General features: G+C 45.7%; 2 protein-coding genes across 6 annotated transcripts in view; one reads left to right on the top strand and one right to left on the bottom strand.

Annotated features, from left to right (window-relative positions):
* The window catches only part of TTC7A (tetratricopeptide repeat domain 7A), a 172,675-nt gene extending 170,690 nt beyond the window's left edge, over positions 1 to 1,985 (bottom strand). Inside the window, exon 1 of the mRNA XM_074989651.1 lies at positions 1,823 to 1,985. Within this exon, the coding sequence (XP_074845752.1) occupies positions 1,823 to 1,979 (157 nt within the window). The 5' untranslated portion in view covers positions 1,980 to 1,985. The remainder of the gene's footprint in view (positions 1 to 1,822) is intronic.
* A 3,771-nt stretch (positions 1,986 to 5,756) lies between these two features.
* Positions 5,757 to 13,052, top strand: MCFD2 (multiple coagulation factor deficiency 2, ER cargo receptor complex subunit). 5 transcript variants are annotated; one of them, XM_074989660.1, is made up of 4 exons: positions 5,757 to 5,779; positions 8,869 to 9,017; positions 9,664 to 9,823; positions 11,640 to 13,052. In XM_074989660.1, the coding sequence occupies exons 2-4, from the start codon at positions 8,875 to 8,877 to the stop codon at positions 11,769 to 11,771; spliced, it is 435 nt and encodes a 144-aa protein (XP_074845761.1). In that variant the 5' UTR covers positions 5,757 to 5,779; positions 8,869 to 8,874; the 3' UTR covers positions 11,772 to 13,052. The 5 variants fall into 5 exon arrangements, with proteins under 5 accessions (XP_074845761.1, XP_074845762.1, XP_074845759.1 ...); XM_074989661.1 differs by having other exon boundaries at positions 5,761 to 5,779; positions 8,948 to 9,017; XM_074989658.1 differs by lacking the exon at positions 5,757 to 5,779 and adding an exon at positions 5,814 to 5,944.
* The last annotated feature ends 12,506 nt before the right edge of the window (positions 13,053 to 25,558 follow it).

The raw sequence follows: 25,558 nt of genomic DNA, 5'->3' as shown, positions 1-25,558 counted from the left end.
GCCTGTGTTATCCTCCCTAGTCTGCCACATATTGAGAGGCAGACAACTACCTTATTTCTATCCTCTGGTGAAAAATCCTCCTTTACACAGTAGAGCCGTGGGAGTGCTTATTGTAAATCCAGCAAGGACTAGAGTTCCTAGGTGAATAGAACACGAACAGCAATTGCCTCTGAGCGCTCTACAAAATATTAGAGGCATTGCCATATCACCAAAGCCCTGCCATGGAGCTGCATCCTATCCTTCTCAACATCAAAACAATCTTTGTAATAGGTAATTTCCACAGGCACTCTCCCACCTCTCTCTTTGAGGGAGGAGCAGTTTTTAAAGGTAGTTAGGCTCTTAAAGATGCCAAGAAGCACATAGTGAAATTTTTCCAACGGACTTATACAGGGAAATTTGGTGTCCATACACTTGAAAATTCCTCTGAGCTCCTAGCTATATCTTTAACCACCTAAATGTAGCTACAAGTCTGCCCTGCTGTTCCAAAAAATCTATCATTAGATTAGAAGAATACTGGACAATAGTTGATTAAGAAGTGAAGATCTACCCCTCTGTAATGTGCCTGCAATTTTCTCCGCATCATATAGGGTCCCCACTATAACCGAAAGCATTGTAATGTACTTCATCTGAATTTCAAAATATTTTGTCTAATGTGTGTTCAAGATAAACAACAGCTCACACAGTCTTTCCAAATGCTAGAGCCGTGGCATCCAATCAGCTAGCCGCTAGCCACATGTGGCTCTTTGGCTGGTTGAATGTGGCTAGTTGGCTTGAACAATAAGTATGTTTCCAGAATAAGGTGGCTAGTCGGCTATAGTGGCTACTGCTTCAGAAACAGTTGCACACCCTTGTGCTAGAGAGTAGTTTGCAGATGATAGTCTCTAAGGTTCTGGCTGAATAAATCTTAACAGGATGTTTGTTCAAACAAAAGTGATCATCCCAGCTGTCACCTGTCTCTTCCCAGAGCTATACAGCATGAAAAAGAAGGGGGTAAATCTAATCTTGAAGGTATATACGTGATGAACAAGAATCTGCCCTGAGCTATACCACTGAAAGCCCACTGGTTCCGTGGGGGAACACAGGAATAAATGATGGCTAAATGTAGCCATGAGTTTTGTTTGTTTATTTTTTAATTTCCCTTAAGATTGCAAACTAGTCCCTTTCTTGCAGGTTCATATTTTGGGTCTTTCTGCTCCCCCTGTTGTCAAGTACCTCAACCAGCATTACAAAGACGTATGAATCATCTAAACTGAGTGACCACATTCACAGTCACCCACTCTTCTGGGAGTAATTTTCCCCTCTCCACTTTCTGAGGCTCTAGAGAGCCTCCACAAATCCTCTAACATTTCTTCCTTCAGGAGTAGGGAGCACCTTAGAAGAGACCAGGAACGCAGCCCACACCATTCCTACTGGAAGGGAGCCTTCATTTCTGATATGTACAGCACCTAGCACAACAGGGCCCCCTTCCCTGAGGCCTCCGACCCCATCGCAGCACACAGGTTTCTGTTCGGGTTTTAGAACTAAGCAGATCTCTGCTTCTTCGCTCCTACGACTCAGCCCTGGCCTGAGCCCCTGGGCAAGGCTTCAAATGAGCGGCTCCTCGGTTCCAATTAAGCCACTTCCTGATCACCGGCGCTAAGCGCACGAAAGGACTCGCGGTGCAGGGCTCCAGCTCGTTACCCTGAGAGCTCACCCAAGCTCCCGCACGGCCACTGCCGTCCGCCCCCCGCTTCGGCGGCTGGGACACGGGCAATCGCTGCTCGGGGCTGGGCTCGGCCGGGGGCAGCAGCCGCGCCGGGTGCCAGGGCTGCGCCTCACTCACCGCCGTCCTGCGCGTCCCCGGCCCCTTTCCGCGGCGGGCTGGTCCCCGGCTGCAGCTGCCTCGCCAGCTCGGGCAGCCGCTCCCACTGGCACTCCGCCCGGCACCGCTCGATCTCCCCCTCCAGCTTCAGGAGAGAGTGGGAGCCCCTGGCGGCCATCTTCGCGGGCTGCCCGGCTCGGCCGGCAGAGAGGGAGGGAGTGAGCGGAGTCCCCAGCGGGCGGTCCCCGCAGAACCGCCGGCTTCGCCGTCCTGCCCTGAGCAAGTGCGCACAGCGCCGCGTGCATGGTGGGAAGTGAAGTCCTGGCTGCCGCCCTGCAGCGCAGGACTCCCTGGAGAGACACCTCACCAGCCAGGGGCGCCCTTCCCGCCCGCTGCTGCGCGTTACCACGTGCCGAACCAGGGCCCTCGGCTCACCCCGCGCTCGAGCCTTTTCGGTGCTCCGGGCCTGCTTTTCTGCGTGTGTAGGGGAAGGGTGAGCCCTGGTCCTCTGTATCTTCCCAGTAACTTGGAGACCCTGCAGCTCAGCGCGCCAACCTCTACAGCAGAGGTGAGCATACCCCCGCCACTTCCCCCCAGCCTGCCTCATGTAATCCAAACCCCTGGACAGTTTGGCCACATTCATATAAAAAAAAACCTTTTGGCACCTGTAAGAAGGTAAGTGTGTAGAATGTAGAAACGTGGTTGATGGGGTTATAAATGTGAATACACAGACATATAAACAGTAACAGATTTCAGTGTTTTTAAGGAGAGAGATGAGCCCAACAGCTGATCATGCGGCAACCCCCTGATGGAATTTCACATGCCTTCCCCCTACTTTGTGCACCCCGTTCTACAGTTTGAGCTATAGGGAGATACAGCTGTCTCATAGAACAGGAAAGAACCTTGAGAGGTCATCAAGGCCGGTCCCCAGCACTCACAACAGGACCTATCACCACCCCAGTGGGTTTTTTTTACAATTTAAAGCTGATTTTTTTAAAATCTATTTGCCCCGGTTCCCAAAACAGCCCCTCTCAACTATTGAACTCACAACCATGAGTTTAACAAGGCCACGCTCAAAGCACTGAGCAATCTCTTCCCCCATTGGCTAAAAGCCACCCACCTAGGAGAGCTATTTTAAGACATATAGACTGCTGCATTGAACATTTCACTGGTTTACAAAATGTTAGGATAGCAAGTCCAGCGGAGCCTCAATGTTTGAATGAGCATCTGTACCAAATCTCTGATCCTCTTAGGGTCCATTCATCATTAATGGGTTTCAATGATCACCCAAATTTACAGTCACTCCCAGGCAGACCAATTTCAGTGGTTCTTCTAAAAATTAGCAAGCATTCCTGTTAAGAAAAAAGTTCATAGCTAGTGATAGTGCTGTTGCAGTACTAGTGGGCCAGGTGCCAGCTCGTGTGAACTGCTGGTTTGATGAAGTTTAACCCCCAGCTCGCCTCTTCTGCCTAAGGCCCTGCACTTTCTGTACCCACTGAAGCCCCCCCCCAACTACCACTGTAGCTGCTGGCCTCTTCTGTACCCTTGCATTCTCCATTTTCACATTCTCCAAGTTTGAGTCCTTGGTTACAAGTTGGGGTTCATCTGGGATTTCAGCTGGGTCTCTGAAGCTCTGGACAGTCTTCCTCAGCTAGGGGTAATATGTGACCCACATAACTACTGGATGTGGTTCGCTGTCCCATGTAGTGGCACATAGACCACTTGCACAGATAACAAGCAGTTCTGTAGCACCCTTTCCCCTGCCCATGCTCTTTTTCCCACCTCTGGAGTGGCGCAGGACTCTCCCATGCCCATGGGGAAGTGAGGCAGCACTGACAGTGAGTGCAAGGGAAGGGGAATGCTGGAGGATGCATGAAGCCCTCTGAGGACTCCCCACACATTGCCTATGCCCATGCCCATGCCCATGCCCATGCCATGCACAGTAGCCAGCAGCATGCAGAGCCCAGCCTCCAGCTGGCCACTCTCCTACAGGTGCAATGCACTGGGGCACACCAGCTCACTTTTGTGTTTGCCAGCCACACTGATTGCACAGCCCAGTGAAATTATAAGAAATGTTTCACCTTTTCAGCCACTTAAGTGCTCCAATTTCGCTCCTGTTAGGGAAGTAGACAGTGCCAGAGCAAAGCTTTTGTGTGCTCTGCAGTACTCGAAAGAAATACATGCACCCACAGGAACATGCAAATTGGCTTATCATATTTTTCTCCCTTAAGTTTTGAGTAGAATTTTAGTGTACCTCTTAACTCTTTTAGTGCTTGCTTGGAGATCGATAGATATAGAAAGGAGCTTTTGCTAACACTATTCAGAGCTCATTTCTATATGTAAATCTTATAGCTTTCCACAATTCCATCACTTTCCACTCCAAGTACAGAACATACTTTGACATGCCTTTCACTTAAAAAAGCTCTTAAAATGACTCCCACACACAGAGACAGGTTTCCTGGGAAAGGATTGGCAAAGCAATCAACAACTCGTAGTAACAGAGAAATCTGTGCTAGTCTATATACTATCACAACTTTTTTGTTTTAACAAGTCGTAGGAGTTGCAAGGACATGCTGGACACTTCAGAGAGCGGCACAGGGCCAAGGCAGGCAGGGAGCCTCCCAACGCCCTGCTGCACTGCCAGACTTTTAGCAGTTTAAAATCTCTTGGATTGGCTGCAGTAGCTTCTAGGAGATAGCATCTGATTTCAGAAGACTCCCATCAAAACTCTGATGGTTGGCAACCATAGACTTCTACCAGTAAACTGACATGGCCATAGTTGTCACAAATCAGTGTGCAAGGATGCTATGTTTGTGAAGTTTTCAGCATTGATATAGTTTGCACCCAAATTTGGTACATGGCACAGAACTGTCCCGACAGCTAACATGCCTCCCTCCCTTCTCATTTTATCCAACTAGTCCTTTTTAGGCTGTTGCAGCTTTTCTATCAGTTAAAAGCAAATATTTAAAATCCAGCCATATTTTTTAAAAAAGACTTATTTGTTGATTACTGCAGTATAATAATGAGTACTTTCTGTTCTCCCAGTAATGTGTGTTCTGGACTAAAAATATCTTAAACTCTTGAGATCTATTTTACTCCGGAAGTGGTTATTAAACTTGAAAACAGGAAGCTTCTTTATGTATCTAGTACTGAAAAGTCTCAGAGAGGTAGACCTGTTAGACTATATTTTATTTTTCCCCCAGTTCTGAAGAAGCAGGTCTGTTCCTCAAAAGCACATCACCTAATAAATCATACTGTTAGTGTTTAAAGTGCTGCAGGACTGTTTTTCTTCCTTTGTTGTTTAGTACTGAAAAGTTTCAACACTAGTACTGCAGGCTCATGTTGACTAGTAACAGTGAGAGAGCCATGTTCGTCTGTATTCTGTCAAAACAAAAAAGCAGTCATGTAGCACTTAAAAGACTACCAAATTAACATATTCGCTGATGAGCTTCTGTGGGACAGACCCACGTCTTCAGATCATAGCCACAAAAGCTCATCACCTAATAAATTATTTTGTTAGTCTTTAAAGTGCTACATGACTGCTTTTTTGTTTTGCCAGCTCATGGGCACTGCAGCAACAACATGCAAGGAGGGTGAGGGCTTCTGTCACTGTGGGTCTTGGCTCCCTGCAGCCTGGGCCGGGCCGGGCCGGGCTAGGCTAGGCTAGCTTGGCACACAGGGGGAGGCGGGGGATTGGGAGGCACATCCAGCCCTGTTGGCAGCACGGCCCGAGGGGGCTCAAGGCAGGGCCTAGGTGGGTGATGCCAGAGCCCCGCCCACTAGACCACCGCAAGTATTGCCGGGGGAGGTGCAGCAAGAGCGAGAAGCCGAAGGGGGAGGAGTTACGGAGGAGTGGCACACGGGAGGGGCGTGTCCTGTAGATCACCTGACAACCCCCTCCCCATCGCAGTCGCATTCTGGCCCTTTGTTTTCATTACACGTGGAATTTCCAGGAGCCTGGACGCTCCCCCAGCTGAGGTAGGCAGAAGCCAATGGGCGGGAGGGGGCGTGGCCGGGCGCGTACGTGCGTCGGGTCAAAGATGATCCTGGGGATGGTGGCCGATTTGGCCCAATCCCGTTCGCACCTGCCCGTGACCTGGTGCCCCAGCCGGGTGATTTTGGGACGTGGTAGTTGCTCGGCCGGTGAGTGGTCGGGGGGGGCGTCGCTTCCCTCGCGAGGGATGGAGGGAGCCGTCATGTGCAGACCGTTGACAGGCCAAGCTTAGGGGCGACGAGTTGGCGGCGGGCCTGCGGCTAGCGCAGCAGGGGGAGGCCGCAACGGCTCAGTACCTGTTTCTGGTCTGCCGCGCTGGGTGCCCCGCTCCCATCGGACGGTGTCCCAGGGCGCGGCAGGGTCGTACCTCGTGCAGACGAGCGCCTGGGACCTGATGAAGCAAACCTAAAACTAGCCCTTCGCGCAGCCGTGGGGGAGCCCGGCGGTTCGCGCCCCGCACCCCCCGTGGCGCTGGGGCCCCGTCTGCACTAGGGAGCTCAATGCGAGCAGCTGCGCTGCCCTGAGAGCTCGCGCGTAGCTACGAGCTGCCAGTCCAGAGCGCTCCCTTGCCTAAGGCAGGCGGAGCTGCACCCCAGAGAGACGGGGTGCATTTAAATTGCACAAAATGCAGTCAGGGAGCACTTGAAAGACTAACAAAATAATATATGAGGGGGTGAGCTTTCGTGGGGCAGATTCCACTGGAGTCTAGTGCTACTAGATTGCTGATTTGTTTTGTTATAATACAGGCTAACGCTACTGCCTCTCTGTTCAACATGCAATGGATTTAAACTGTTACACTCCACACTGCTGCAGAGTCACATTTAGGTCAGTGAGTGAATGCTCCCTGCCGCTGCTCATTGGAGTTGGTTTGGTATTGATGGAAGAGTAGTGCTTGCTGACACAGAGCAATGTACACTGCCGATTCTGTTGGAGTGACTTACATCACTTAGAAGGATATTTTGTGTGTGATACGAGCAAAGTGCTGATGTAGAATGTTTTAGTCTAGGTTTAGGAAACTGTGTGCAATTAAACTGGTGCAACTTTCTGGTCTCGACAAAGCTGCTGATCTAGGGATGCTAATGGTTAACTGGCCCGTGGCGTGCCACTGGCAGGGGCCCTCCAACCTCGCCTAAACAGTCCCAGTCCGCCACAGGCTGTGGGATGGGGGGGATGGCTATGGAGGCTGTTCCAGGCCAGCAACTCCTGTCACCTTTAATTAGTTAAATGGTAAGCTAGCCCAGAGGTGAACAAACTTTTTACTTGAGACTCCACTTTTTTGTCCCTGCAATTAGCCCAACCTGTTTAATGTAACCCAAACCGATGGAAATTTTGGATATATTCATATTAAGAAAAAAGCCATTTGGGCATGTTTAAGAAAACAACCTATGTAGTATGTAAAAACCTCATTAATCAGTTAGTATCAGTATATGTGAATGCACATACATAAAATGGTAACATTTAACTACTTAACCAATTAAACAGGATTTTACATCTCTACTCTGACCATGTTGTCCGTCTAACTTTTTCAGTCCAAACACAATTAGCTAACTGACTTGCTGCTGTACTGTTTTACATGTCAATATTCTTTTAAAATGATGTTGTACCTGTGGCGCCACTGGAGTAGTTTCTTGTCTTGTACACTGGATACAGCAGGTAAACGATACCGGTTTATGAATTGCACCACACTAGTTAGTAAATGTCAACTTTAGAGGTTGTGAAATTTGTTCTAAACAAAAGAGTTTAGCTCACTTTTCACTGAGCACATATGGTGACTATGTTAAAGTGTCCTAGAGAAAGGATGTCATTTTCCCAGGCTGTTTTCTCTATTGTCAAAGACAAACAAGATGATTCAGAAGAATTGTGGGGAAAAATTTGATCCATTCCAAATCTCTAGTTAGTAAAACTAATATTTTCATAAGTTATGCAAACTCAGTGTAGCCTCCTGGGTGTAGGCCATAGAGTTGTGAAAGATGATGTCTCTGGAACTACTAGGTGACCTGCTACTATAGCTCAGAATGTTAGCAAATCTTCTGACAAACAACTAGTATAGCAAACAAGTGAATATTATGTCTGTTTTAGACCTGATTTCTTATAGGCATTGACTCTTCAGGAAAGTTTCTAAAAAAAGTAAATCAATATTGTTTCAGGATAGTGTTCATCTTTATACATGCTTTTTCATGAGATAGCAACACTGAGTGCCAAGTGTTCAAACAAGTGTACCAAATTTTTATACATTAATTTCTCTGTGCTTCATAGCAAAATACTGGAAAAATAATGCTTGCTTGAGTAGTGGCACTACACTTTCAGAGTAGCCACTTTGTTTCGATTATTTTGTGTAGCCACTTTGTTTTGATTATTTTGTGGCTCTGTTCATTGACAAAGACTACAATAACATGAGCACTGAACAGTTTTATAATGTGCCGTTGAGGCGCCAGAGTCATTAATGTAGCTTAATAAAGGTTAGCTTTGACTGTCACAATTCTACCATTAGTTTAAAAAATTGTCTCTATAGATATCCTAGTTTTAAACTGGTAACTGAGCATTTCCACTGCTGCTTTGTGTTTTAAATATTTAGAGTAACGTTTATGAAGTCATGCAGTACCTTCAGTCAAACCTAAGAAAGGAGACCTACTTGGACTAGGAAGATTCACAGATTGAGATTTCAGGAGAATATTGCAAAATGCATCTAGGTGAAATTGCCATGGTTGTTTGACTGGAAGACACACACACAGTCACAAATAATTTGTTGTGGCTTTGGCCTCTGGAAAGAAATGTAGTTTCTAACAGTTATCCCAGATTTTTTTTTTTTTTTAAATTTGCATCTGGCGAGATTGAAGAAATTCTTATTTGCAACCCTTCTGTCTTCTGCTGGGGAAAATACTAGACATTATACCCAGTTTTATGGGCCATTACAAAAATTGTGCTTGTTAAGTAGTGTTGTTTAAAAAAATATTCTTGCATCCTACACCTTAATGGGGATTTCACATGCCCATAGTGTTCATTCCATTGAAAATCTTGTATTTTATTGAATGTATTTTTGTGTGCATTAATGTATGTATTTTTCACTTGCTAGGACATCATGATGGCCACAAGGATGTTTAGTGTATATTTGCTATTCTGCTTACTGTCTGCATTCCTAATCTTCTCTGTAGCTGAGGTTCACGTAGAAGAGAGTCATCTAGCAAATATTCGCCTTGATAAGAACTTAGTACAAGATAAAGAGTATGTACTTTACGATCTGTAAATGTAAACCTCTATTGACCAGTGATTCACTTTGAACTTCAGACTTAAGTATACGCTGGGATTCAGGAGGCCTGGTAGTCCTGACTACACAGTATGGAGACACTCAGCCAAAATTATCCTTACGCATTGTTCTTCCTTGTATACTGACCACAGAAAACATTCGAGGGAATGGGGTGTGGCGGTGGGGGGCAGGGGTGTGGAGTGCATGTTATGAACACTTAAGGGTAAAATTCTCTTCCTCTCCTCATCACAACGGACAGAAGAACCAGATAATCATAAAGGGGCCCTAAAAGCTGCTGGGTGTGGGAGTATTCACCCAGCATAGGCTCTGTGGAAGACAGTCATAAGGAGATAGCATGGGGAGGCTAGTGTAATTTAGACAGGCCCCCAGCACTGTCTAAATTATGGCAGAGATCTCTCTAGCTTCTGCAGCATACCAAGATCAGGAAGACACAGAGATGGCTTAAAATCACCCTGCAGGTATGAGGGAGTCTGTGCCACTTCTCTAATAGACTCAGCACAGAATCTCCTGCAAAGTGTTACAAACAATTTCCCTAATCAAAGAACAGTTAACTATAAACAGGCCTTCAAATAGAAACCATCTGGCATTATTTTCTATTTTCAGCCACATCATGGAACACTTAGAAGGTGTAATTGACAAACCAGAATCTGAGATGTCCCCACAGGAGTTGCAGCTCCATTACTTCAAAATGCATGATTATGATGGCAATAATTTGCTTGATGGATTAGAACTCGCCACTGCTATATCGCATGTTCATAAAGAGGTGAGCAGTATTTATAATGTCCTGTGCAGCTCTTCAAAACGATGAATTCTCGAAAGTAGTTCCAGTTAGAACATGAATTATCTGGCTAGTCAGATTTTTTGGTAATGCCAGTCTTGTTCTATAAAAGTACCAGTTAAAACCATATCTGTAACTTTGCAGTTCGTGCTCCAGAAAAACCCTATCCTAGCTTCAACATTGTAGGCTGCTAGGGTGAATGTGGCCTGGAAGAGCATGATGTGCTCGAAACTGCAGAGGAGAGAACAGCCTGATAGGCAGGAACAGAAAGGGGTGTTACCAGCTATGTGGTCAGTATGCTGTAGTGCTGCTGTGAATTTGCTCTTTTGCTGCAAGTCTGCTGCTCAGCCTCTTTGGGTTGGCAGCCCTTATTTGATGTCAGATATTTTCGGAACAAAAAGCAGTCAAGTAGTACTTTAAAGACTAGCAAAATAGTTCATTAGGTGAGCTTTCGTGGGACAGACCCACTTCTTCAGACCATAGCCAGACCAGAATGCTCTTCCACTGACTGTGGGCTTGTCTACGCTATCACTCTTGTTTGAATGGAGGATGGTAATGAGGGTGTTGGGAGTTTACCAATGAGCATACGCAGCACTTCATTAAGCAAATTCCCCCCCCCTCCCCCCGGCAACTTTGAAGTTTTAAAACTTTGAGGTACTGGCTCGCATCTAGCCATGGCTCACCCACTGGTACTTCGAAGTGCTGGGGCAACTTCAAAGTCCCTTTACTCCTCGAAGTAAAAGGACTTGGAAGTTGCTGTGGGGGGGAATTTGCTTAACAAAGTTCTGCGTATGTAGTGCAGCACTTCATTAGTAAACTCCCAACACCCTAATTGTCATCCTTTCTTCTAAGGAGAGTGGTAGTGTAGACAAACCCTATGAGTATGTAGTAGACCAGTAAGCCTATGTGTGTGTCTGTACTTGTTTTAAGAGACTGATGGAGAATATTTGACATTGAGGCTGCGTCTACACGTGCACGCTACTTCGAAGTAGCGGCACCAACTTCGAAATAGCGCCCGTCACGTCTACACGCGTCGGGCGCTATTTCGAAGTTAACTTCGACGTTAGGTGGCGAGACGTCGAAGTCGCTAACCTCATGAGGAGATAGGAATAGCGCCCTACTTCGACGTTCAACGTTGAAGTAGGGACTGTGTAGACGATCCGCGTCCCGCAACGTCGAAATTGCTGGGTCCTCCATGGCGGCCATCAGCTGGGGGGCTGAGAGATGCTCTCTCTCCAGCCCCTGCGGGGCTCTATGGTCACCGTGGGCAGCAGCCCTTAGCCCAGGGCTTCTGGCTGCTTCTGCAGCAGCTGGGGATCTATGCTGCAGGCACAGGGTCTGCAACCAGTTGTCAGCTCTGTGTATCTTGTGTTGTTTAGTGCAACTGTGTCTGGGAGGGGCCCTTTAAGGGAGCGGCTTGCTGTTGAGTCCGCCCTGTGACCCTGTCTGCAGCTGTGCCTGGCATCCCTATTTCGATGTGTGCTACTTTGACGTGTAGACGTTCCCTCGCTGCGCCTATGTCGATGTTGGGCTGAGCAACGTCGAAGTTGAACATCGACGTTGCCGGCCCTGGAGGACGTGTAGACGTTATTCATCGAAATAGACTATTTCGATGTCGCAACATCGAAATAAGCTATTTCGATGTTGGCTGCACGTGTAGACGTAGCCTGACAGTTAAGGGTGTTGTGGAGTGAAGCAGCCAGATCCTTTTTCCTTTAGATGGTAACCCAGCTTTCAACCTTCCTGGGCACTGCAACCTACTGATTGAGAGAAACTGCTATAACTAATTTCTTTCTTGCAGGAAGGTGGTGCATCCTCCCAGGCAATGAAAGAAGAAGAGCTAATTAGTCTAATTGATGATGTCTTACGAGATGATGACAAAAATAACGATGGATACATTGATTATGCTGAGTTTGCAAAATCACTGGAATAAGTTAAAAATTTCTTCTAGTTATATGCAGATGTTTCCCAGTATAATGTGATTTATTGCAGTTTATTATAAACTAATTGTACAGACCACTCTGAGCTGCAATATGCATAGTAGGAAGATATGTTCTTAATTCACTCTAATTCTTCTTTAGATTGAAATGTGTATGTTAGGAAGGAACACTATATAAATCAGAAGTGGTAGAATTGCACTTGACTAAACATGACAAGCTATCTCAATCTTGAAAGTGCCAATATGAAAAATTACTCATATGCTTCAGCCTCAGTTAGTGAACTGTTACTTTCCTAGCATAAGGATAGTAAAAAAGTAGATTTTCTTGTTTCCTTTAAGAACCCTATTTATAAAATGCCAGAAAAAGTGACCATGTGACTGTAGTGTTCCTTTTACAAGAAAAAGTCTCTGGAATTCCACATTAAACATAAATTCACCAAAAATGAAATTTGTGTTTTTAAAAAAAAAAAAAAAAAATTTAAAACTTATAATTTCTAAGAAACCATATCCAGCAATCTTTTTGTTTCAAATTTCACTGATGCCCTACAGAGTTCAATTCTTTGCAAAATTAAATGCATAATTATATTTACTGGCGCAGCCATTTATATTTTTCAATTTCCTCCTATAGGTCAGATTTTTCTATAGGTAGTACTTTACTGGATATTTCTCTACCTAAATGGTCTTTTTAAATGTAATTAAAAAAATCTTATTTTCTTAATGCTGCATAATATTTAATAGAATAGTTTCTGAAAACTCATTTTGATATTCATGTTATCAAACTGGTTTAATACAATACTTGTTTAATCTTTAGAAGAAAACTGCTCGTATGTTACAATATTATAAAAGTATTGTTCAGCACAACAGTATAATCTAAGAAAGCAATGCTGCCTTCTTAAGGTTTATATTGATTTATGTTGACACTTAAATTATGGTGTTATTAGACAAAGTATTTCATTACTAACCATTTGAAGAGTTTAAAGATACTTGAATTATCTGCTTACAAAAATGGTCAGTATTTTTAATGTTTTCCTTCAACAAGACTCGAGCAAATTTAAGTATAGAAGTGATGAGCTGCTACTTTCTATGACACTGTCTTAAGTGTAGCTTAAAAATCTTAGTGCATCAAGCCATCAGCTTCGTGACAAAGAATTTAAATGTGAGCTTTTCTGTAAAGATATTTTCTGTATAAAACTATTCTTATGAAGAAGAATGCATTTGTAAAGTTTGCTGTTTAAATGTTTGTGCAATGAAAATGGAGTGGTGTCGGTCTTGTCATACTGCCTTTTTTTGACAAATTTGCATAATGGCTTACGCAGGCTATCCAAGCAATAACATTTTGAAGCTGATGCAGTTTGAAGTTAAAAGAATAATACAGAATATTTTCCATTTAAAATTGCTCTACCTGCTGAATTTCCTAGCTGGAAATACAATTATTTGTATTACTGTGGTGCTTAGAGTCCCTAACCATGGAGCAGGATTGCATTATACTAAGTGTTATACAATATAGAACTCCTTTGCCCCAAGGAGTTTAAATATAAAACAAGACCCTAACAAATGGGAAGTACAAGGCGACAATTGGACAGTAGTGGTCAGTATAATAGTGGTCCTAGCACACCAGAAGCCTAACCTTGTTTCCCCCCATACCCAATCAAATATGGAATAAAAACTTGGCTAAGGCTTTGTCTACAGTGGTTGGTGTAAGTCACTGCCAGTTAGTGCTGCTCTCGGAGCACTCTAGCGATACCACTGCTGTGTGGCCACACAGTCAGCTGCCAGCGCAGTAGCATGATCACATTTGCTGCAGCATTTGGAGCAGTGCACTTTGGGCAGCTATGCCACAGATTACCTTTGCCACCACTGAGGCTTGCAGGAAGGGGGCATTATTGCAGCATCCTGGGTCCTGTCCTAATGCCAAATGGTGCATCACTTCACATCTCAGCAACCCCTGTACTTCCATCTGCGTTCGGTGCCTGCTTTTAAGGGCTTGGTGCAGCCTGCTCTGCCTCCATGGTCTATAGGAATGGAGTAAGATGAAGAAAATGCTGATAGGTCTCAGTGAGACATCATGAATGGTAATCGAGTTATTCCTTAAACTACAAAGTGACAACAAGGAGTCTGGCGCTGACCTGGCCACATGTAATGGCTATGACATGAGATGTCTTGTGACATTTACAGAGGTGCAGCCACAGTTGAACGCTGCTTTTGGGATGGGGAAGTGCACTGAGTGGTAGGATCACATCATCGTATGAGTCTGGGATGGGGAGCAGTGGCTGCAGAACTGCTGGATGATGAAAGCCACTTTCAGGGGAGTGTGGGGTGAGCTCCTCCTCCACCTAGTGGTGCAAGGGAATGAGAGCTGCCCTGCTGCTGGAGAAACGTGGCAATTGCACTGTGGAAGCTGGCTACTCCAGACAGCTACTGCTCAGTCACCAGTCAGTTTGGAGGGGGAAAGTTGACCCTTGGATTCACAGTGATGGAAGTAGGCACTCACTGTGGCGTCAGGAACTGTGGGAGACAGAGAGATGCAACATTCTACTCTATCCCCCATCTCCCAGCCCCCTGTGCACTGTTTCACCATGGCAGTGGCAAGCAGAGCAACCTGGCCTCAGCCTGCTCCACTCCCCCAAGCCATGGTGAAGTGGAGTGGAGAGGGGTGGGGGAGCAAAGCAGGCTGCTGTGTTGCTTTGGGTCTTACTGTCATGGCGAGTTCGAGGAAAAGGGGGCGAGCTCTACAGCAGCTGTCCCCTGCCAGGTCCCCCAGGTATTACCCTGGGTCATGTAGCTTTGTGGGGGAGGCTTTAGGAAAGGGGTGCAGTGGGAGCAGGGAAGAGGTGGGAAGAAGTGACAGAGTCTTATCAACTCCCTGTTCTGCATCTGACTAGCACCACACTGACCTAAGTCCTGCTTTGTACAACTGTACTGCCCCCAGCAACTCACTTCAGTGTTCCTCAGTATCAAAGCTGCTTTCCTGTGGCATCCCCTGGTGTTTGTATCCCCCCAGCCACTGCCTGCTGTGGCTGTCTAATCTCTGGGGCAGAAAATGGCACCTGAGTACATGCATCTGTGAAGTTGTCCTCTGGGTTTGGATCCCTTTCCCCTCTTGGCACACTTGTGCTGGATTTCCTCTCTAAGATGGCCCTAAAGTACCACCATGGGATTTGAGAGAAGAGGTAGAATTGCCCCCAAGTGTGTTATCCAGCTCTTGGTAGAGCCAGCGGATCATGGGTGCAGCCCTGGAATGGCGGTTTGCTTCCCACACCTTGTGGTAAGCATTTCACAACTCCTTCACTTTGACCCTGTACTGGTGTTTGTCCCAGTCTTGGCCCCTTTTGGTCACGCATCTCAATATCTGCATAGCTGGGCCTGGACCACCTCCTCTCTCCAAATTCCAATGAGGTCCAGCACCTCAGAATTCCTCCAAGTCAGGGATAGTCTTGGATGTGAAGCAGGAATGGTGACCTCGAAAGTTGTGCTGAGAGCACTCCCTGCATCACCAAGCAAGTGGGAAGAGGACTTCCAAAATTCCCAAGGAATGTCAAAGGCAGGTCTGAGGTTTGGACACCTGAGGGCAGGGCAGGTTCAGACTTATAACCGGAGAGGTGAGAACAGGCATTGTGGGAATGGGACTGGAGTCCAGTCACAGTGTTGTACTACAGCAGGGCATCCACACTGGCATCTCAGAGCTGTAGCTACTGCACAGAAAACTCTCTGCTTCTTGTTGAGGTGATTTACCTGTAGCACAGCAAATGTAGCATTAGTGTGCAGTAAGTACCTTGCCAGTGTGGACACCTCAGCAATTACAACTGTGGGAGCTGGTTTACTGGGCTGTAACTTACCAGCGTAGACCAGGCCTTGGGCTATGACCATCTTTGCTCAATAAAATCAATACTTTTGGCAGCAGCAGTGAGTGTCCCAATAGCAAACATTCCTTACAAAATATCAGTCTCTGTTCTTCTGGAAATACTGTATTTTCCTGTGCACATCTAACTCTTCACTACGTTAAGCTTTGTTTTAAAAAAGGCAAACTGCAAGGAAAAAAGTGTAAATAGTTTAAAAGAAATGCTTTTCAAGCCACATTTTAGGGCTGTGTTAGAGTACAGTTTAAAACAGAACAGTCTGTGCATGATCACAGCAATCAGTACAATTAAATGTTTGTGCATAAATGGAACACCTATTATATGCTTATCTGTGGAATCTTGAACATTGGAATTACAGAGCCTCAGTCTGATTCATCAAGAATGTTCTGCTAAAGATAAATAGGATCTCTAACAGCAGCAATGACCAGAGCCTGGCAAAGGACTGTGTTTGAAGGTGATCTGTACATCTAAAACTTCAGATTGAACAGGTCTGTTTGCTGAGTGTCAACTGCAGTATTTACTGGATAGCATCCACCACAGAACCATAACAGTAAGATAAATGAAGGTAGCATGGACAGTAGCTTTACAAAGATTCTTATCAATGAGATTATTTTGATAAAGTAAGTCCAGAGTTATATAAACCCTTTAACCTCAAATGGAAAAGAAAATTAAGTTAATGGCATCTTGTTTTAGGATATACGAAGAAGACAAAGATATTTTTCCTGTCTTTATGCTTGTTTCTTATGTTAGGCATTCAGATCTTCTATATCCCGTTTTCCTGAAGAAAAAACTAGGCAGCTGATAGCAAACGTCATGCAAGTAAAACCTTGTTTAATAAAGCAAGAGTCTTCTTTATTCAGCCTGCTTTAGAACTGTTTAACAGATTTAGTTCAACTGCTTTTAAAAGACAGCTGAAAGAAAAGCTGTCTTTGCTAAATATTCCTACTAAAGCTTTCAGTGCCATTAACTCAGTGGTTAACTCAAAACAAAACAAATCCCTTGCAGTTTTGATCACACTGTTAGTAATCGTTGTTACTGCTATGTTTCACCATAATGTCTGTTTACTTTAGTATCTTGGTAGTCCGTCGCGTCCGACAGTGACGTCTTGAGCTAGCAGAGGCTCATTGCTTGTGGACTCGCATGTGGCTGAGGAATCTAATCCTTCAATGGCAGGGGCATTCACAGTAGGGATGAGGGAATTGTCCTGGCTCTGTTGGTATGTCTGCTGCTGCTGCTTTCCTGCTCTCACGAGCATCAATCAGATGTATGCATTGCTCTTCTTCGAAGTTGTTATGCGTGTCGTATGAGAGCACGCCAGCCTGTTCGATCTTCTGCATGCTGCTCTAGCTGCTTTGGCTTTAACCCAGCATGAGCAATGTTGGCCTTCACACAGTCTTTATACCTCTTGCAAGGCCTACCTTGATTCCTTCTGCCCTGGAAGAGTTCACCATAGAGGAGTTCCTTAGGGATTCTTGACTCCTCCGTTTGTATGACATGCCCTGAAAGCTGGGCTTTCAGAATCATGGCTTCAGTGCTTGTTCCTGCTGTGTCAAGGACTTCCAGGTTCATGACTCTGTCCTACCATCGAATGTGCAGTATTGACCTCAGGCTGCGTGTGTGGAAGTGCTCCAGCAGTTTCACATGTTTTCTGTATATGGTCCAGGTTTTGCATCCAGACAGGAGACTGGTCAGGACTACAGCCTTGTACGCTTTCAGTTTAGTGGACTGTCGGATATTGTGCTGATTCAACACTCGTGCTGTCAGACGTCCTAATGCCTGGTTGGCCTTGCAGATCCTGGCATTGATTTCTTTGTCAAGGGAGCCATCGTTGGCTATCACGCTGCTGAGGTACTTTACTTACTTTTTTATATGTAGTATTACACTGCAAACCCCACCCACTGCCCTGCGGTTCCCCCATCCCCAGGTTGGGTGTGATACAACCATACCTGTAAGAAATTTATTTTCAACCTTCGAGGTGTCACAAAAAAAAAAAGTCTTGTCTTCTCACCCCTTGTAGTTTCGTTTTTACAATCAGTGCATACTGAGCAGTATCTCCTCCTATGGTTTGCTACTTTCGTTGAGACTGTGCTAGAATAACAAATGTGGCTAGGCCAGCAAGTGAAGAGATTAATGCAACAGGGGCTTGCAAGTAGAAGTACCTGTCGTGTTAGGGGACATGCAGTTTTGCACTTACATAAGAGTCACGTAAATGTGTTGTCAAAATGGCCAAAATCCAAGTAAGCAGGGGGTTATTAGAGGAGAAAGGGTAATGAATGGCCAACTGGGAACATGAAAAGTGCACACGCACTCATATAAAGGAAGGTCCAAGTGGCCACAATGGCAGCATGCAACCTGCTCCACAGCAGAGCTTCAGCAACACTTTACAAAGCACTAGACCAGTGGTTGGCAAAGTGGGGCAGATCCCCTTGGGATGAGATGGGGGGGCATGACATTTCATAAGGTGGAGTGTAGCACAATCAGTTTCTGGGTCTCAGGCTCATCCACCTCACTAAAAATGTCAAAATCTGTTACTGTTTTTACATCTGTGTATTCACATTTATATACCCATTAATAAAGTTTTACCATTGTACATGCGTATTTTCTTATACATGCTGAAAGGGTTTTTTTACGTGAACATAACAGAAATTTCCATTGGTTTGGATTAGGCTAGATGGGTTGAGGGGGCCACTAGTTGCTGGGATGAAAAGTGGGGCCTGATGTTTAAAGTTTGCTCATCTCTGCAGTAGAGAGTACCTGGCAGGATGAGATGTTGGAACTATCTTCAGGATTAGATTGGCCCCCTCCCGGCTCCCCTGGCAGGCCTCTGTTTGCCTCACTGCTCATGCTTTTGGGCCCCCACCAGGATCAGATCCCTTTTCTGCTGTTCCTTAAAGAAAGGAAAGAAGACAATTAGCAACAAGCTTCCGGGGTGGGTCGGCAGGAAGCATTCAAAAATGAAGCAACAGAACAAACAATACTAACACTGTCCCTTTTGCCATTTAGTTCTGTCAACTGTAATTCATGTCTTTGCTGTGCTGCAGACGATAACTGAGATAAATCTATTTTACAGGTCACGGGAAGTGGTGACACAGCAGCAGAAAAAGCTTTTCATTCACTTCACATCTATGTGGTTCCCACTGCTGGAGCCAGGATTTACTTTAAAAAAATGTGACTCATGCATGGATAAAATGGAAACTATGCAGCACACTCCCTTCAAATGCAGGAGGCTGACCACCCGCTCCCTTCACTAACGCAAGACCACACCACTCTTACAGGGGAAGAGCCACGAATTTACTTACTGGGCATGATGTTAAAAAAAAGTGAATTCTTCACACATAATCTGTATCAACTCAGCATTCCGTTGTCACTGCCAGCAGATGAATGGCTCTATCTGGAATATTAGTCCCCTCCAAACAAGGATTGGAGTCCCATCTCATGAGACATTCCAAGCTAGCCCAAATAAACCTCTTGAATATTCTCTAGGGAACAACAGACTGGATGACCTAAGAGCTCTTTTTCCCACAAGTTTGTGTGTGTGTGTGTGTGTTTTTTTTTAAATAAAGAGAGGACACCAAATATGGTCTCCCGTATCTGAAAGGAACACTGGCCTCTCCATCTAGATGCAATGTAATTCTGGAAGCACCCAAGAAGTGTATTATGTCTCCTTACATCTGGGAATAGTGCTGCCTTGTGAAACTGATTAAAAATAAAGTCCTCCCCCAGCTGACTGGACCATGCTATGCCAAATAGCTGATTTAGGGATAGACTACAAGTTTACTCACAACCTGTAGCTCAAGGCAGTGGGCAGCAGTGGCACCCGGGGACAGATCAGATCAGAAAAGGAACGTCCATCCTTACTCTAGAGTTATCTGTACTTGAAGCAAGTTATTTCCCACTCTATGCCAGCCCAGCTTTCTCAGCTAGTGTACCGGGAAGCAGATCTCAGCTCCCTGCTTCTGCTTTCCCAGCAGTGTGGGAGGCAGGGGCCTGGCAGAGGGCTACTGTGTGACCCATATTACAAGTGGCCCACATGGGAGTAAGGAAGCGCCTATGTGTGGGCATTAGGCAAAGGCCAATATTGCCCTAAATCATAGAGCTAGCAAATTCTCCATCCAGAGTTATAGGAGTGCTAATCCCATCTCTTCAAGCCCCACTGCCACCCTCCCTAGGAAGGGAGTGTTTTACATAGAGTTGAATTACAGTATGGCAATTTCCATTTTGGTAGGAGATATAAATTCCCAATACTGGCCGCCTTCTTCAGGTTATTTGCTGCAAAACATAGGCATAATCACAATGTTTTTGGATAGATGCACAGATGTTCAGCAGCAAATCTTCTGGAAGTGCTAGTCAGTGCCATGAGGTTTCAGTTTCTGCAGTAAAAATGAAATACAGTAAACCCACAAAATGTGTGATTTTTGAATTGTGCTCAACCTGAGTTGCTCTGCAGCTGTCTGCCCACCTGTCTCCCCCAGCTGGGAGAAAGACAGCTGTGCCGCTGCAGCTTCTCCCTGGCTTCCCCCAGCTGGGAGAAGCTGGGGAAAAGCCATTGCCTGGCTCCCAGATGGCTACATCCAGGAAACTGACCAGCAATATGCTGGTCAGTTTCCCGGCTCCCACCAGTGGAGGGGAGCTGGGAGCTAGGCTGCCACCTGGTCCCTGCCCTCCCCAACTCCCTCCAGCCAGGAAACTGACCAGAGCTGGTGCCCTCATCAGTTTCCTGGCTCCCCCCATTGCATAGGAAATTTGACGTACACTGGAGTTCCAAGAACACAACCCTCCGTGTAAGTTGGGGGTCTACTGTGTTCAGCAAATCAACTCCAATCAATGCTAGGTTCCTAGTGCACTTAAAGGAGACAAACATTACAATACCAAATTTCACTGACTACATTGACCTTTTGTAGGCTAATGATATCTTTCAGCATAGGTCCAGACTAATGTACAGCAAACTTAAAAAAGGCACAGCTGTATTATAAGCCTCACCTGCTTTGCTTTTCAGAAAGCTACAAAAGCTTTAACATATCTACTGCTCAGGAAAACTAATTATAAGGCAAAATAAATCCATCTGAAAACCAACATTGAAGTGACTTCTGCTGCTTTAATTTCATTAGTGATATTAGTGACATGAGAATGAAGAGACAATATGGACCTAGTTGCAATGTGCACCATCAAGTTCCCATCAGGCTAATCACAAATATAAGTGGGCTAGCCCCACTAAAAGACTAATACTCAACCCTTCTTTTGATTTGGGTTAGCTATGTACCCTGGCTTTATTTAGTGCAGGCATAGTTTAAAGCTTGTTTCATGTCTAGGGTGAACCAACCCTTCTAGTTTCTTAATGATTCACAGATGGGCCAATGAACCATACATCAGAACATGTTGATTAGTATCCAAATTAACTCCATCTAAGCATTCCACCAGCATACATAACTGCGAGGGAGGATTCATCTATCTCAGGCAGAGGCTAAGGATTGTTCACCGGGGCTATTATTTAGTCACTTCATTTCCTTCAAAGTGACATAAGGCACAAAATGCCAGCCCACAGCTTCATCTTTAAAAACTGAGCTCCAGAGTCAGCTAAATAAGGTGGCTGCTGTAAGTGTATGAGAAGACATGGGTGGTGGCAACAGAGGCAAAGGAAGGCAGTGGTTTTCCCAAAAAGACCTGGGGCTCCTTACCTACAGTGGGTTGGGAAGGCTGGTGTACCAGCTGTGGTGCAGCTGCCTCCAGAGCAGTGCTCTGGCTACCTGGGAAGGCTGTGGCTGTAGGGCCACATGGCAGCCCAGCTTCCCCTAGAGCCACAGCTGCACAGCCACTCCAGGGGCTGGGGACAGAGCTGGGGCTGTGCAGCTGTTCTCAGGGTCAGGGCTGTAACCATGTGGCTGCTGTTGGGACTGGGAAAAGCAAAGGCTGCTGTTCTCTGGGGGCAGGGGGCACTGGAGCTGTGCAATGCTGGGGTTGGGGAAATGCAATAGCCTTAGGTAAGGGGTGTAGGATCGGGTGTCGGTGGGCACAGAAGGAGAGGGGCTGGGGCTTGCCTGAGCCTGGCCTTCACCCACGTCCCACAGCAGAAGACAAGTTAATAGTGTTTTCCGTCTTTAATCATTAGGAAATATACCTAGCTGAATTAGTGTCATTTGAATGCAGTCCCAAAAGGAATAGTCACCCCTTCCTTATTTTAGCTTGGCCAATGAAGGTCCCTGGGGAAAAAAAGTGCAGTAAGTGGCAGTCTTGGTTAACGTAAAATTTTCAGCTTTTACGATTTACAACTAGTACCTGAGACTTTTCATGCCTAATGGTTGCATGAGAATGACAGTTTCTCTGGGGGATGATAGAAGCTTTACGTGTGCAGTGCTCTTGTTTTAAATGGGAGCCCCCATGGCACAGACTCTGAGTTCACATCCTTCTGCACTGCCTGCTGGAGTTAGCATTTCCCTGTAACATCTGCCCTGAAGCCTCTTAAGCTTGTCACCTTGGGATTTATCTTTCTCTCCCTGGTCATTCATTTGTTAGACATGTAGATTAGCAAACTGAACAAGAACGTGTAAACTTGGAACTCTACCTTATCCATGAAGGACCTGATCCAAAGCCCATTGAAACTAATGGAGAAAGTTCAGCTCCAGTGGGGGCTGGAGCAAGCCCAAAGCTTTCCATCTATAAGAGCAAGGCAGAAACTGGTTACTAGCTCTTTGCACCAGGCTTCTTTACAGCTGCTTATAACAGAGTCTTTCCTTGTTCAGGCTGATCTAAAGGGAAAGATCGGTCTTGCTTTGATCTGTTCCATTCAGAGCAGTCACATTGGAAGGTTCTGGAGTATTTCCTGGCATTGAAAGTTGTTGCCAAAATTGTATCCCAGTTTGTTTGGTTTTTTAAAGTTTTGCTGCTGTTTCCTGAATGTCCCACTCCATCATGGTACTGCTGCATGCTCACCGAACCTCCACTTTGCCAAAAACGCAGAGACACACACACACGCGTGCGCGCGCGCGTACGCTTGCTTCCCTCTGGAGTGCATCCACACTGCTTTAGCATGGGAAACATTCTCCTTTGGCCTGCCACACTGACTTCTGCTATGATAACTGTATAATGATGACCATGAGCAAGGGAGCCAGCAGAATTACTGGACCTCTGGGCAAGGAGTGTGGGGGGGGGGGATGGCTCTGTGCTTCATGAGGGGGCAGGGCCTCAGTGAAAAGGGTGGACTGGGGTCTACCCTTCCCCGGCAGCCCTTTAGGGTTGCCCAGCGTGCTCTGCTCAGGGCTCCAGCAACGATTCAAAGGACCTGGGGCTCCTGCCACCACAGGAGCGGCAGCAGCAGCTGGGAGTCCCAGGCCCTTTTGAATCACTGTACCATAGGGCCATTGCCCCCTTTGCCTCTTCCCCAGGCAGGCCTGACCATATAAGCTGAATGCACCACCAACTATGAAAGGCATGTTTGACTGTACCTCCTCCGCCCACTTGAAACCACTGCTTCTCCCACCTTAGCCTTCCCAAAGTTGTCTGTTCCATCAACCCAGTACAACTCATCCTAAAACTAGACTATGTCTGGTTGCCCCTAGCCTCGCCCCTTCTGCCTGAGGCCCTGCACCTTCTGGCAGCATGGCAATTCTGTCAGCTCCCTTAGGGCTGTGTGCTTGGGTGCTGTTGACGGAGCTTTCCCAAAGCTGAGGTGATCTCAGTGTCTGTATTACACTGCTGTGCCTGTGACCCCCATCTCTGTGCCAATACTGGAGGGGGCCAGATGGTCTGGCTCAGCAGGCCGTGGTGGGGAGGGGTGCCCCAGAGGACAGGTCAGCATGCTCAATGGTATTTCAGCAGCACATCAAGTGACAGTCATAAGGGAATCACTGTGACCAGACCCATCACAAACTCCTCCAGGAAATTAGCCATTGAGAGCAGAAGTATAAATTGACAGGTGAGAATGGTACAAGCTGCTCTAAGTCAAGAGCAGGCCAAAGCTGTATTGGCACAAAGACTGGATCATGACCCTGGACTCTGTTAGGCTAGGTTTTCCTTAAAAGGGTCATTTGGATATGAGTGTGCTAAGGACTGATCTTGCTGCAACTGGCAGCATTTGAACTAAGTGGGACCAGGTCCAGAGGACTCACACCTTTGAAAATCCTCCCCTTGCACTGATACTAAATAAGAACACTGCCAGGGTGTGGTGCAGTTCCAGCGGCATGTTTTCTATGAGGTTCAAGAGACAGAGAAGGAGCTTGCTAAAATATTTGTGAAAATGCAGAATGAGATCCAATGCATTACATGCATACAGCATGTTGTAAGCCTTTTGGGAAGTTGCTCAGAACAAACAATCATAGAAGAATTTTATAGAAAGGTTCTGTCTGTTCCCTGTTGCCATCAAAAAGTTACATCATCATCACATTTCTGGACATTTCCTCCTAGTCATTCTGGCAACCTATTTCATAATAAATCCCATGAGCCAGTACTTCAAGAACCTGAAAGTATGTGCAAAAAACTTAGTTGTGTAGGTCAAGTACATGCTCCCATCTCTTGTTCAGTTATCATTTCTGACTGCTGCTCTTCATTTTAATGAGCCTAAAATAAATACGTTTCTTCATCTGAACTAAAAAGCCAGTACTCTCTATGATGACTAAGCCATTAAGTGACACCTGCCTTCCTTCTATAGTGTACTAGAGCCCAACTTGCCTACACTGTGGGGATGATCCAGGACTTTCTGAGTGGTGTGTCCATATGTTAGCTATAAAGGCCCGTAGGAAAAAAGTGAAGCAAACCTACAAATCTGTAAATGTAGTTGAAGAGGCAGCAAGGTATTGTGAACCCAGCAGGAGACATGCTTTTCAAACAGGCCTCATGTCAGCTGCCCATTACAATTGCTAGAGCATGCAGCTGCAGGCCAGGCATTTGTCTGTCATTCTCTGCTATGCGCAGCTTAAAATCTGATTACTCAGCCTACTGGACAGAGTTGCATATAGTCTGTATAAAAGAAGCATGGCAGAATGAAAAGAAAGAAAGAAAGAAAAATACTAGGGAGAAGGTGGGCTTGTTTCAAGTGGAACAGCTCGGCCACATCCAAAACTTTTTCTCTGACATTTCTTGCTGTTTCCAAACATTTCAGTCTTTTATCACTGGACTTAATTCACCTCCAGAAGATTCACATAAAATCTGCACTTAAAATATGTCTCACCAGATAGGAGCTTTTCATATCATCAAGACTTTGCCCTTCTTTAGTTTCTTTCCACAATGATCTCCAATACATGCTCTATGAGGCAGACACAATCTTCTTTTTCAGTGTCTGTAAAGTCCATGACTAAGACTTCTAGGAATCAGGTAAGCTTGTTTTCTGCATAAGTAGAGGCACCAGGATGTTAGAACCCGATCTAATGAGGAACTGAATGACCTCAACTCCCACTGTGTTCCTTGAAGGTGTTCAGCACGTCATGGGGCTTGAGACCTTCTAAGTGATTGACCCACAAGGATTGCAGCCATTTGGAAACTGACCTGGTAGCAGAACACAGCAATCCAAGTTGTCGTCTCTACTAGAGCCTGCCTACCTTAGAAAAGTACTTTTTCTATATGCATGTTGTATTGTATGGTATTTTTGCTTTCCTTGTTCTGTGTTATTTAAAACAACATGCATATAGAAAAAGGAGAAGTGGGTTATTTAGATGTACAAGAATGTGCACCTCCAACCTGACCACAGGCCAGTAGCCAAGCACTTAGTTCTAAGTCTGCAGCAAATACAGATGTGGTAGGGGAAAAGATAGAGAAGTCACAGAGAGCTCATAATGTGCACCCCACACAGGGTCCAGGGACAATTTTAGTCCTTGTGTTGGGCGGTAGGAGTACAAAACCTATTCATCTCCAGGGGCACAACTTATTCCCAAGAGGACAGGGAAGAAGTGGGTCCAGCGTTCTCATTATCTCCACACTCTTAGTTCAGCACAACCC

Source organism: Carettochelys insculpta, chromosome 3 (genome assembly GCF_033958435.1).
Source record: "Carettochelys insculpta isolate YL-2023 chromosome 3, ASM3395843v1, whole genome shotgun sequence".
In the NCBI taxonomy this organism is placed as follows: domain Eukaryota; kingdom Metazoa; phylum Chordata; order Testudines; family Carettochelyidae; genus Carettochelys; species Carettochelys insculpta.
The sequence above is the reverse complement of the archived record's forward strand: the minus strand, read 5'-3'. Positions and strand labels throughout refer to the sequence as shown.

Coding starts and splice junctions, on each gene's coding strand:
- MCFD2 (XM_074989660.1), top strand. CDS start 8,875: ATGATGGCCACAAGGATGTTTAGTGTATATTTGCTATTCTGCTTACTG. Junction 9,018..9,663: donor AACTTAGTACAAGATAAAGA/GTATGTACTTTA, acceptor TTCTATTTTCAG/CCACATCATGGAACACTTAG. Junction 9,824..11,639: donor TATCGCATGTTCATAAAGAG/GTGAGCAGTATT, acceptor TCTTTCTTGCAG/GAAGGTGGTGCATCCTCCCA.